A 12,956-nucleotide genomic window follows, 5' to 3' on the forward strand; every position below is an offset into this window, starting at 1 on the left:
TGTCACAACAGAGATGCCTGGGCCCCATCCCCAGAGTTTCTGATTCAGAAGGCCTGGGGCAGGGCCTAAGAACCTGCACTTCTAACAAGTTCCCAAGTGGTGTTGATGCTGCTGGTCTGGGGACCACACTTTGCAAATCCACCTTCAACCCTAAGCTCTCATCTCCAGAGAGGACGACATGGAGCCCCAGAGAGTTGATGTGACTTGTCTAGGTCACTCAGCTACCTAGCAGCAAACCAAGATGGGAATCTGGATCTATGCATGCTGAACCCAGGACTCTCTATGCCACTCCTCCTTGGAGGAGGGCACACCCTACTGAAAGTGTGTGTGTGCTTGCACGCACCCAGCTTTATTACCTGATGTGTGTCCAGCTCCAGCGGATGGGCATTGGGGGAAGATAATTCCTTGCTTGGCTCCTCTGAGCCGCCTCGGGCCCTTCTCCACCTCCTGGCCCGCCGGTCTGCAGCGTGGGGGGCTTCGTCAGGCTCACTGCTGTCCGAGGTCTCCCTGCTGGCTGCCTGGAGGTTGAAGTTCACGTCTAGCTCTCCCTGTAGGCTCATCGTCTCGGCTGCGGGGTTCCTGGGGGCCTTCCTCTGTAACCAGGACAGTCTGGCCCGGTGCCCAGCTTCCCGGGAAGAGCCTGCTGAGGAGGTCTCTGAGTCGGAGCACATGGCCTCGAGGTTGGGGGAGAGCCCAGAAGAGGCGGAGGCAGCTGAGGGGCCTTGGTCTGAGCCTTGGGCCTGCATGGGCAGAGGCTGGGTGTTCCTGGGCAAGCCCCGGGGCCGCGGGCACAGCGTGCTCAATGCCTCACTCCAGTCAAAGTCCTCTTCGCTGTCAGAGCCCATCTCATCGTAGGCGGATGCCACACTGGAGGCCGCCTCCAGGGCCTGGAACGTGCCACTCTTAGGTTTGGCCAGTAGGCGGGTGGGGGGCAGAGCTCCATCCTTCAGGGCCACCCAGTTCCCATCAGGGCTCTGTAAAACCGGGGCCAGGTCTGTGGGCAGGAGGGAGAGAGAAACCAGAGAGGGGCCGTTATCACCTAGAGCAAGGTAAGGTTGCCATGTGTCACCTCCCCATGACTGGCTTATGGGGGTCTTGGAGAGAAGCTGACTCTAGGAAGTCCAGGAGAGCAAACTAATTGGGCGACAGAGTTTAAACATCCCTGGAAGTCCCTTGAGACCTCACAGGGCCCTAGTGCTTCACAGATGGAGAGAAAGTTGGAGATCTGGCTCCTATTTAATGTCTGCCTGGGTCTCTCGGTCACTTCAGTCTACTCAGAATTGCCCCCTCCTTCCTAGGCTGGCTTGGGTGTAGAAGTGATGAGGAGAGGGTTGCTGTTGGCAGCCCCAGGTTCTAGCTCTTTGGCCTTGGGCCATGGTTTTATCTCTTAGATCCTCAGTTCCCCTTCACCAAGAGAGTTCCCCTTCACCGCCCTGGCCCACCTCACAGGTTAACATGTCCTGCCCTTGGCACTTTTACAAGTCTCACTCACCACAGCCTCGTGAGACGGCATGTGTGAAATAATAAGATATATATGTACACACACATAGACATAGTGGTCTCTGCTCAGTTTCTTCTAATGTTTGGTCTTTGACTCAAGTTCCTAACACAGAGCTCCTAAATCCCTTGGAATTTCCTGGGCAATGGGAGTGTCTTTTGTTGTAGTGAGGCGACTCTTGGTGGGCTCCAGGATGGAGGCTGGTCACCAGAAAAGACCAAACCACGACTACAAGCTTGGAACTTTCAGCCCCACCCCCATTCTCCAGAGAGAGGAGAGGGGCTGGGAAATGACTTAATAATTGATCATTCCTACGTGATGAAGAGTCCATAAAAATCCCCAAAGTACAGAGTTCAGAGAGCCTCTGGGTTGATGAACACGTCCACATGTCGAGAGAGTGGCTCATCCCAACTCCACGGGGACAGAAGCTTCTGTGCTCAGGATCCTCCTGAGCCTTGCCCTATGTACCTCTTCATCTGGCTATTCATCGGCATCCTTTATTGTATCCTTTATTAGGTAACAAATCAGTAAACATGAGTAAGAGTTTCCTTGAGCTCTGTGAGCTGGTCTAGTAAATTACTGAACCTGAGGAAGTGGTCATGGGAACCCCAATTTACAGCCTGTCAGTCAAAAGCACAGGGGTCAACCAGGGACTTGCAGTTGGCATCTGGAGTCACGTGGGACTGAACCTTTAACCAAGGGATCTGACACTAACTCCAGTGAGGTAGGGTCAGAATTGATTTGAATCGTAGGACACGCAGCTGGTGTCAGAGAATTGGCTGATACGGGAAAAAAAAACACACACACATCTGATCACAGATGTGTTTTGTGTGAGTAGTAGAGGAATAATGGAGAGTTTTTCCTGCTCAGCATGTAAGTTTATTTTCAACTCAAGGCACATGCCTCATTCTGGAAAGGAGCTGAGGCAGAAAGAAGTCGGTATTTCCAATTTCATTTTACAGAGGAGGGAACAAAGATGAGTAAAGTTAAGTGACTTGTCAAAGGTCACAGAGCCTGTAACTGGTTGCGTCGGGACGAGTGCATCTCCACCCGGCTCCAGGCAGATCTTTGTTATCGACTGTGCCATGGAAGCCCTTGGCCAGCAGTAAAGCACCGTCTGAAGGCAGGCTGGAGCGGGTCTCAGTCTGGGGTCATGGTCTGGATTGGCCTAAAGGGGGTTCAGTTCTGCCCAGAGTATCTGTGATGACTAGTGGCTGGGTCCCAAGGGTTGATCTGCATGCCCGGAGGTAAAAGTCACTTTGTCTTGTTTTTGCTGAAGGCAAACAGAAAATGTTTTCTGCCCATGTCCCTGGGGAGTGGGGGTAAGATGACATGGTTCTCCTTTAGCTCTGGGTACCTGGCCCAGCCCTGTGGCCTCGGGCACAGCAGTCGCCAACAGAAGCTGTTTTCCTTTATTAAGAAACTTGCAGGGCTTCCTGGGGATGGGTGATGAGAGCCCCAGGGCTTTGGAGGGGACCATTCCCCAACCTGTGTGTGGACACCAGCAGTGGCAGGACATTGAGACAGGGTCCTACTAGATGCTACTGAGAACACACAGTTTCCACCAATTAAATGATTACTGCTTCATATAATAAAATTAAAGGGTCCTCAGTGCAGCAGGCACTGTGACCAATTCTTTCCATATGTTGTCTCATAATAATCCTCTGCCAGCCCAGGAGGGTCACATCGTTCCATTGAGAGGTCAGGAAATAGGCTCAGAGGTGCTCTCTGATCAAGGTCAGCTGCTGGTAATTGCAATACATAACTGGAGCTCAGCCCTGGATCTGCCTAAATCCAAAGTTCTTGTTCTTTGCCCTGCACTAAAGCAGTCTCAGTTCTGGGTAAGAGGGAAAGAGCGATTAAGAATTTATCTTCTGCTCTGAGCAGGCATGTGTAACACACTTTATGAGTATCACCTCATTTACTCCTCACAGCGACCCAGGGAGGTATTAGCCATGCCCTTTGCACCAATGGGAGAAGCAAGGCTGAGAGACTCACGGAGCTGCTAAATGGGTGAGCAGACTTGCCGCTCAGGCCCTCTGACTCCGCAGCCTCTGCTCTTCCCATTGTATAAGCTGGCTCCGGGACAGAGTGGGTGACAGAGAATGTGCTGCCACAGGGGCCTGTCTTCGGGGAGGAGGGCTCAGCCATGTGCGTGACCAGCCAGAACACAGTTGGATGGAATGAGGCAAACAGGCCATCAGACCAGGAGGACTCAGGACATGTCTGGGCAGAGATGAGAAAGTGCTCTAGGAAAAGAGGGGCAGAGGAGATGAGGTCTTTGAGGGGCCACTGGGGCTTCACCACGTGAGCTGTGGAGATGGTGGAGACGGACACTGAAGGTGCAGGGAGCAGCAGGAGGAAGGCAGGACCCAGGCCCTCAGGCTCCCAAGAGGACTGTGCTTAAATCCCCACTTCCTGACTCAGAAGAAAGGGGACTGGTCGTCCTGCCAGCCTGGGCTGCAGTCAGGCAGTAGAAGTGGAACTGGGTCACTGAGTGGAAAACACGTTCAACCAACATCTGAATCCACTAGGGCTGTGGTTCTGAAACAGTCCTGGCAAGTACAGTGCTCTGTGGACACCGGGAAACACTGATAACCATTTTCATTGACCGTGTAAACATTCAGAAGAGAGGCTAACTGGGGTGTTATTACCATTTACATGTAATGGGCTCTACTTGGTGTGGTGGTAACAGTGGATCTTTTGGGAAAAACGGGCTTATTTTGCTGGCATTTTCCCAATGCCATGTCCCAAGATTGTCAGTCAGGTGGTGCAGAAGGCAAGGACTAGGGAGACCATCTGCCTTTCTCCAGAAAGGCTCAGGCTCTTGCTCAGTGAAGCTATTAATGGTCAGTAAGTGGCAACATGGATTTTCCGTGTAGCTAACCCTGTGGGTGGCTCTCCCATGAGCCTGGCCCTCACTGCTTCATTGTACACCCTCCGAGCTCCCAACTGCCAGCACTTGCAACTTTTTCCCTGAGGCTTGCTTTGGTTACCAGAGCCTGTGCTGGCTGCCCAAGGGGCAGGGTGGATCCGCAGCCTCCTGGGAACAGCCCTCCACCAATGGCTGGGGGAGCTATGGATAAGTACCCCTGCTCCCCTGCCTGCCGGGCAGGTGCACACAGTGTCCTCTGCTGGCTCTTGGAGTTCCCCACTGGGGACATGCTCCAGGCACCCACGGGGGCACTCTGCTTGGTAACGAGTCATTTATTGCCTGCCTTCCCTTCCCTGTCTCATCTCCCCATGTCCCTCTCTGTGCTTCCTGGGCTCGCCTACAGATAAACTACAGGTCCGCAGATCTGCATATCAGAGTCTGCAAACAGAGACACCCACACCATGCAGAGCAAACTCAGCCCTGGCTGTGGAGTGTGTTTACTCTGCGGGGAGAGGTATGTCCTCTGGGCCTTACAATCAGTTGCTAAGTCTGCCCTGTGGACCATCTTTAGAGACCCAACTCACATGCTGCTTCTCAGTGGGACATCCCTGGCCTTCTTTCCTTGAGGAGCTGGCTACTTTGTTCTCTGAGCTTTGCAAATAGGCTGTTATTTTTTAACACAAACTCTATTAGTTTATTTTCTTGCTTGTCTGCCTTGCACCTCAACTCTGACGGTGAGCTCCTGGAGGGCAGGGCCACATCTTTTTCACTGCTGTACCCGCAGACCCTGGCTAGTTCTGGAACCCATCCTGGGTTTGTCAAGACTACTTGTTAATGAACACAGGCACCCACAGGCCGTAGGGGCAAGACTAGGCAGACTCTCGATGTGTGGCTCTCTGTGAGCCCTGCTGTCTGCAGCCTCTCCTGGGGCCTTGGAAGAAGCCAAAGAAGGAAAGCTGCTGGTAATGCCACTCTGTGCCTGGCTCCAGGGTTGACTGTGTTGTAAAGGTGGCCCTGGACCTGCCTCCAACACCCACTATATGGAGGGCTGGGATTCAGCCGATTGCCGCCTCCTCTCTTCTCCTGCCTTTTATAACTCTGGGCTGCCATATTCCTCTGGGGAAGCTAGAAGTTGGCCAACTTTTATCTCAGCAAAAGTGTACATGGCTCCCTGAATATCTGACCCCATGAAAACCTGGGTTGTCAAGCTGCATTGTCGGAACTACTCAAAGCTGTATCTGGGCTCCAATACCACATTCTCTTAGGCCATTGGGAATATCCTTCTGGGACCCTGCTCCTCTCTGCCTTCTCCTTTCTCCAATTCTCACTCTTTCGTGATTGTGCGGACAACAATCAGTGAGCAACTCAAGAGCAGGGCCAGTCCCCTGATGTTTACTCCCCAGCACTGAGCACACACTGTGCACACACTAGATGCTCAGTCAAGGTCTATAAAATGAAAACGTGGTTTGGGCAAAACTCATTAACTGCTGTAAGGCCTGTCCAGACTGAAAGGGGAGTTGCTGTGGTTTACTCAGCCCACGGTGTCCCTAAGACTGACCCCAACTGTGGACTGACAGGCTCCGGAACCAACCCTTCCCCTGAGGCATAAACAGAACTGCTGAAAATAGCTCAGTGGACATTAACCTTCGGAGATGACTTCCACCTCTGGGCCTCCTCTGTTCTACATTTCTGCTCCGCTGAGACTCAGCCATGCCCCGGGAATCATCTGCTTCCTGCTAAACATATCAGACATCCTTCATGACCTCCGGGGTAGGCCTGGACCTTTTAGCATGTCACAGCTGAGCATTGCTCAGAAAAAACAGCAGTTTTCTATGCAAGAGCTTTATACCTATTTTTTTAAATCTCCACCCTGAGAGATGCATGGATTTCAGAGCACAGTTTGAAACCTTTTTGCGTGTGTGATGCTGCTGAACTAAGTTTCATGTTTATCTGTATACAACTGGTAAATTATACATGGGTGCCCCCTTTTTTTTTTACAGAAAACTGGGTACAAAATCATGTTTAGAAAGCCCAAATCCTTTGCAAATTTATCTGGAATGCTCATAGTTCAGTGGGGAACTATTTGGTGAAATAGAGTGTCTTTCAGAAGAGTTTATAATATCCTGCAAATTGTGTTTGGACGTCTGAATTTTGAAATGCTATTTTGTTGTTCTTGTTTTTACAATGGAGAGACACTTGTCATCATGCACTAGTTGAAAAAGCCTACAAACTGGAGCCCTGGTGTTTGGGTTTGGGGAATACATTAGTTGTGGGATCTTGGACAAGTCACTTACCCTCCCTGTCCCTTGAGGTTCTTATCTGTCACACAACACAATGACAGTGCTTAGCAATGCTGTTCGAGGAATAAATAAAATAGTGCCCTCAGATGGACTCTGTACACCATACAGTGATTTTAAAAGGTGGTTATTATTGTTTATTGAAGATCTATTATATGATATTCTTATATGCCCTGTGGAATCTGAAAGTCCCTTCTTTCTGGGAATTTTCAATCCACGGTGAGAGAGAGAGAGAGATAGAGAAAGAAGATGAATAAATGAATGAATATGGATATGTTGGGCAGTGGGGGGAAAGAAAAGCATATCTAGAAAGGAAAAATGCACTATAAAACAAAAAAGCGATATACACAAATAAAGAAAATTTCATGTGCTCACAGAATCTCCACAATTTGGTACTAACAGGTCAGCATGAAAATGATTTCTTTTGGAAAATCTTAAAATGATTGTTAAAAAATATTTAATGATTTTTGATTTTCTGCACTGATAACCATAAAATTTGTTTATACAGCCGTTAGTTAAATTGTCTCCCTTACGGAGTACAAATGATAGCACAATCTTTAAAAGGATATTTCTAAGACCAATATTTTGCTGTTAATTTGTTGCTGTTGTTCAGGAAATGGGTCTAGGTCTGACATATAACATCGCTGTATATAACAACGCTTTCTTCTTGTGAGGACAAATGTGCCTAGCTTCCATTATACGGCCGGCATGTGGCATGTGTATTTAGGGGAGGAAAGAACCGAGCTGTGCTGGTGTGGTCTGAGCATCTTTTCTCCTACAGTCATGGGGCCCAAGAGACTACTTGGCCTGAACTCGGGGTGGCGGGGGGCGATGTCAAGGCTCTCGGCTGTTACCCACTTGGTTCCAAGCATCTCACAAGTCTTCTGATGTATGACTTTGGGAAAGTGACTCAGCTAATTTGAGCCTCTTAGTTGTCAGGTATTATATGACTCGACAGTTTTATAAAGGACCGTGTGTCGTAGATGTTGAGGAGTCTCTGGAAAGGCAATTCAACTGCCCTATGTGGAGGTAGGAGATTCTAGGAGAAGGAGCAGGAAGAGGGAACAGCAATGCTGCCCCCAGATGTGGCAGGGACGGCCAGCTGCCCATCAACGACTCGTGACCCCGCCCCTCTCATGGCGGAGCCGTGTTGCTGGTGTGCGTCTGCCCAGCCAGGGCTACATTTCCCAGGCCCCCTGCAGCGAGGTAGGGCAATGTGACTAGTTCTTGCCCATGGATGGGAAAGCGGTGTGTGCCATCCCCGTGCTGAGGCGGTTAGGAAGCAGGCGCGCTGCCTTCTCCGTTCCCTCTTCCTCTGTCTGCTGGCCGAAGCCAATGACCCGGCGGCGGACCCAGCGGCCGCCAGGGCTCCTGCGCTGCAGGCGGGTGGAGGAGCCTCGGGCCTCTGACGGCCTCCACGGCCGGGACACCGTGCTGCACCGCTGGGCGATGAGAACGAAAACTACTGCGTTAAGCTACCTAAATGTTTGGTTTCCTTGTTATAGCAGCGAGTGTTACCCTAAGTAATATGTCAGTTTTAGCAAGGACACTCACAAAACCAGACCCGTGCTGGGACTCACATCCCTTTGAATGTTAAAACGCCATGCTCGGTGAGATTAGCATTGCTGGCCTACACGAGGCATGTTCTCCTAGTCCACAGAGAACAGGAAGCTGAAGTGGGACTCTGCTGTTGAGCGATTGTAACACACTTGCCCAGGAGTCCCCCACTGTCCCACCCTCTCAGCAGGAAAACTGCTCAGGCAGAGAATATGAGCCCCTTGCATATTGAATGCTGTGCTAGAGGCCTCATGACCTGGTGGCTCAGCTGCCCCAAATGGGCACCTACCCACTCAGGCTGACAGGAGGAAGAGCTGAGAGGCCACGCAATGGCCAAGAAGCCTCTGAACAGCGCTGTTGAAACCCACAAACCCACCAGACGCTGCTTAAAACAGTTACTTGTCTCCTCCAGTCTGTCCACGCTCTTCCAGCTGGGCAAGGCCGACTCCTCCCTTGGCTGCTTGCTCTGGTCCATCGGCTGCCTCGATGTAGCCTCCAGCGAACAGGTCTTCAGGGCATCTTCTCTGGTGAGTGAGAACGCAGACTGGGACCGCTGGGGAAAGAAAAAAGGGGCACAGAACTCAGAAGGCACAGTCACTGGGAGGGGTGCCTTCAGCTTTCCAGCCGACACTGTACAGTGTGGAGAAGACATGTTTGATGGTATTGGCTTTTCTCGAGTTGAGGCTTAAAAGCTACAAATCAGTACATAATGCTATACGATGGCACACATGGTTCCCCATCTATTCCATTGCAAAGTGGCCAGGACTATGAGATGTAAGAGTCATAGTGGAATCTGACAGAGCCAGTTCTCATACGGCTCCTTCTTACCAAGCCCTTCTCCCAACCAAGATATCTTAGGGCCAAGTGTGTGTGATAGAAAATGAAAGCACCTTCCCTTCGCAGACCTCCAAACCTATGAGTTCCAGCAGTGTAAATAGAAAGTTATAGCACAGCGTAAGTGCTACAATACATAAGTGAGCCAAGTATGGTCAGTCCACAAGCTTAGAACTATTGCAACATATTCCCATTTAGCGTCTGAAGTAAAGAAAGGAAAATTTACACTAACCGAAGGAGAAGTGGTAGAAATGAGATTTCAAATGTCAGGAAACATGTTTGAATTTTATCACATATATATGTTACAAATATCTATAGAGAATCTGAAGCTCAAATGTTATATATAAAGAATTTCATCAAACAGAAGGAGATCAATATTTTTCCTTTGTCGTTTAATGAAGGAATTATCTTTTATGGGTGATTTATTTTACTCTTTTTATATTGATAGGCCGAGGGAAAGGGCAAAGCCCCTGGAAGCATCTATGACTACAATCTGAAACAAAGGACTGCCTCTAACTCAGGCCCCTAAGCAGTCTGTTGCCACCTGCTGGCAGGCCTCAACGCCAACAGCCCCACTGCCTTCTCTCCCAGGGAGAAACCAGCTCATCCTGCTAACTTTCTTCCTCTCCCACCACAGGTGCTAAGAATAGGAGACAAAAGGGGAGCATTTGCAGAGAGCCGTGGGCAGGGTCCTGGGGTGGGTGGAGTCAGCTGTACCTGGGCTCCAATACCACCTCTGCTACAACACTTTGGCCAAGTGACTTAATTTCTTGAGAGATGTGGAAACTTAACCTTGCCCTGCACACAGTAAATGCATAATAAATGGGAACTTAAAAAAAGGTGTTTGTGAATACCAACGAAAAATAGCAAACACCAGCATCAGGATATTTGGGTGACAACACTGATTAGAGTTTGAGGAGAGAACAATGCGCTCAGCAGCCTCGCCCTGAAGGATGGTTAACTAGTCTGAGAAAAGTCACAGAGACAGCTGAGGATCAAGGTGCAGCATGTCCATCATCACAGGCCAGGCCACACCCAGGAGCCCTCAAATACAAGGCATCTGGCAAGCGTTGTTGGAGAGGGTGGTGCAGGCCAGTTCCGGTTCAGAAAGAGTTGTAGGAATCCTCTTCTGCTTCCCTCCACAAGACCTTGAGGCTGATCTAGGAGGAAGATGGGCTTGCAGAACAAATATGGAGCCCTCTAAGCTGTGTCCCAAGGGTCACAACCTGCCTCCCATCCCTGTGAATACAGAAGAGAGCACGATGCGCCTCCAGACAGCCTTTCGATGCAGCGGTCAAAGGGTAACAGCCCGGGGGCCGACGAGCTCTCCCCAACTGATCAATGTGACAGATTCTGTGTGCATTCAGTTCAAGCAGGCCATGGTCTGTGGGAACCCCTTCCCTAAGCTGGGCTGGGGTCCTGGGCTTCCTCTATGCTTGTGCTACACCGCACTCCTTTGCAAACAACTGATTTTTGCCTGGTGTTGTCACTAGACTGCCAGCAACTGAGGACACTTAGTGGCCTGTTAATGGTGACATCCCAGCCCCTGGCACAGTAACTGAAACATGATGGAAATCAATGAATGTTTGTGGTGGGGTGAATGTAATTTGGGGTGGGCTACAGGATGGGTAAGGTTTCAGGATAATAATCAGAAGTGCCTGATTATTATTATTATTTTTACTAACTTCTTGGATAAAACTAGGAACAAGAGAAAGAAATACGAAGCCACTCACTGTCATCCTCACATCGTGGAGGGCAAGGTCTTACTCGGAGGAGACCCAAGCTAACACACACATGACAGGTAGCTGTCAGCTGGTACCACTTCCATCATTCTGAGGGCACAGCAAGCACTGATCCCATCCTAGTGTCCTGAACAGCTTTGATGTTCGACAACAACCAAGGTTTTCATGGGGTTGGGGCTTCAGGGAGCCATCTATGATTTTGTTAAATCCTTGACAGATGCGTGGCTATGAGGGAGGACAGAGAGCAAGGCTGATGGCCTACTGACAGGTGAAGTTAGTAAAACTGAAGGAAAAAACCCTCCTATGGCAAACCCTCGTGTATTCAGGGGACATACCCTTGACACTCTTCCCACCTTGGACTGGCAGGAAGATCCCCTTCTGGGAGATCACATGGGACTTTCTATACCCTGCTACAGCCGTACCCCAACTTGTCGACTCTTCCACAGACTGTGAGCTCCTCGAAGGCAGGAATGGTCTTTGGGTGTGATCCTCAGTGGCATGTTTGTGACTGAATTTGTAGGATGTAAGACACAGGTGTGGCCCTTGAGGAGCTGACAGCCTACTGCCTGGAGCAATATTACTAAACCCTCACCTTCCTTTTTACATCCCCAAGCTTCTCATGAAAATCACTGAATACATGTTTACAAAGGGGGAAAAATAACATTTAACATTTCATTTTTCAGTGGCTCAAACAGTATTTTGTGGTGTATGTGAGTCTGTAGGAGGTGGCTGGGGTCCATTTTTATGGGACAAAAATGCTCCCTTCACCTACAAAAAGCCAAGACCAACAAAGGAACAGTTCCTCCCTGGTCCCAACAGGGAAACGGAATCTGTGTTTTTCATGAGAGAGTTGTGGATGCCAGGATTTTGTAATCTATTCCAGGAAAGCCATTGTTTCACGCTAGAAAAAAACTACCCTGACAATCCCTAAAAGCCCCAGTGAGCTGTCTCCAACAGGTCTCAGGACACTGCTGGCCCACATCTCCTGCCAGGGTGGAAAAGCCCCAGTTTGGAGACCCAGACTTGGTTTTGCTAAAAACTTGTTGCCATGAACACATGGCCCAGCAGGTGGAGCCACAACAACACTTTTACTGGCCAGTTCAACCTCAGCGGCTCCTGGGAAGTGATGGGATTTACTTGAGTAATTTATCTGCTCCTTATCCTGGCTGGACCCTCTATGCCCACCTTTCTTTGCCACTCACAGCCTCTGATTTTCTTTCCCTCCTTTCCCACCCTAGGGTCCATTGAAGAAGCAGGGCTGGTGGTGTCAGGAGGCGCTGGCCTGAGTACCAGTGTCTGCACATCCACGCAGGGGGGCTGGGAACGGTTCATGGAGTCCCTGGGTCCAGGAATGTTAGCATGCCAGCAAAGCCTTGCAAGGATGGACTTGAGTATTTGAGGTTTCAAACACGCCCTGCCTCTTAACTCTTCAGATACCAACTAACGGGTGGTATGTTAGGTAGTGCGTCAATGTCAGCTCCTCCTCTTGCTGTGTGGGATCTTGGGGGGAATTTCAACTGTTCTAAGCCTCGGTTTCCTCAAGTAAAGGGATCAGCGTCATGCCTGGCACACAGAAAGCACTCATATTAGTCAATATTAGTCAAATAAGAGCATTTATTAAGCTCTACCACTGAGCTAGCCCAACATATCCATTCTCTCACTCAATCTGATTGGGTGCACAAGAGTAAACTGAGGCAGGGCCAAGTAGTTTGCCCCAGCACACGGGTGGTCAGTGGCAGAGGCAGGGTTTGAGCTCGGGTCTGTCTGGCTCCAAGCTGATGCTCGTCTGTGCCCTCTTCGTGCTGTGCCCGAGCCTCTGCTGGAGGCCTGGGAACAATTACACTCCTGGCGAACACGCTCCAACCCAGCAGGACTTTCCGTCTGAACCAGCTGGCTCAGAAGCTCTGGGTGAAACACACAGTGTGATCACCAGTTACCTCTGTTGTCCCTTCCTTTGCAGCCGCTGCCTTCCCTGTGTGGGCAGCAGCATCGTGTTCTACCTGTGTCTCCTGGGGTGGTATACTGTTGCTATGATTAACATCGTCGCCAACAGGGAAGGCTCCCTGAGGCACCAGTCATGGCGTCAAAATAGTCTTTGTTTTCAAGGATCCCACAACATAAAACAGGGAGAGAATGTTTTTAGTATCAAGGGT

General features: G+C 50.0%; 1 protein-coding gene across 5 annotated transcripts in view; it reads right to left on the reverse strand.

The window, feature by feature from the left end:
• Positions 1-12,956, reverse strand: part of MYRIP (myosin VIIA and Rab interacting protein) — a 338,714-nt gene that overhangs the window by 57,745 nt on the left and 268,013 nt on the right. For all 5 annotated transcript variants that reach the window (XM_046645553.1, XM_046645535.1, XM_046645545.1 and 2 more), the window contains 2 exons: positions 8,627-8,780; positions 357-994 (listed from right to left, as the gene is read on the reverse strand). In XM_046645553.1, the coding sequence (XP_046501509.1) occupies positions 357-994; positions 8,627-8,780 (792 nt within the window). The remainder of the gene's footprint in view (positions 1-356; positions 995-8,626; positions 8,781-12,956) is intronic.

Source organism: Equus quagga, chromosome 1 (assembly GCF_021613505.1).
Source record: "Equus quagga isolate Etosha38 chromosome 1, UCLA_HA_Equagga_1.0, whole genome shotgun sequence".
Classification (NCBI taxonomy): domain Eukaryota; kingdom Metazoa; phylum Chordata; class Mammalia; order Perissodactyla; family Equidae; genus Equus; species Equus quagga.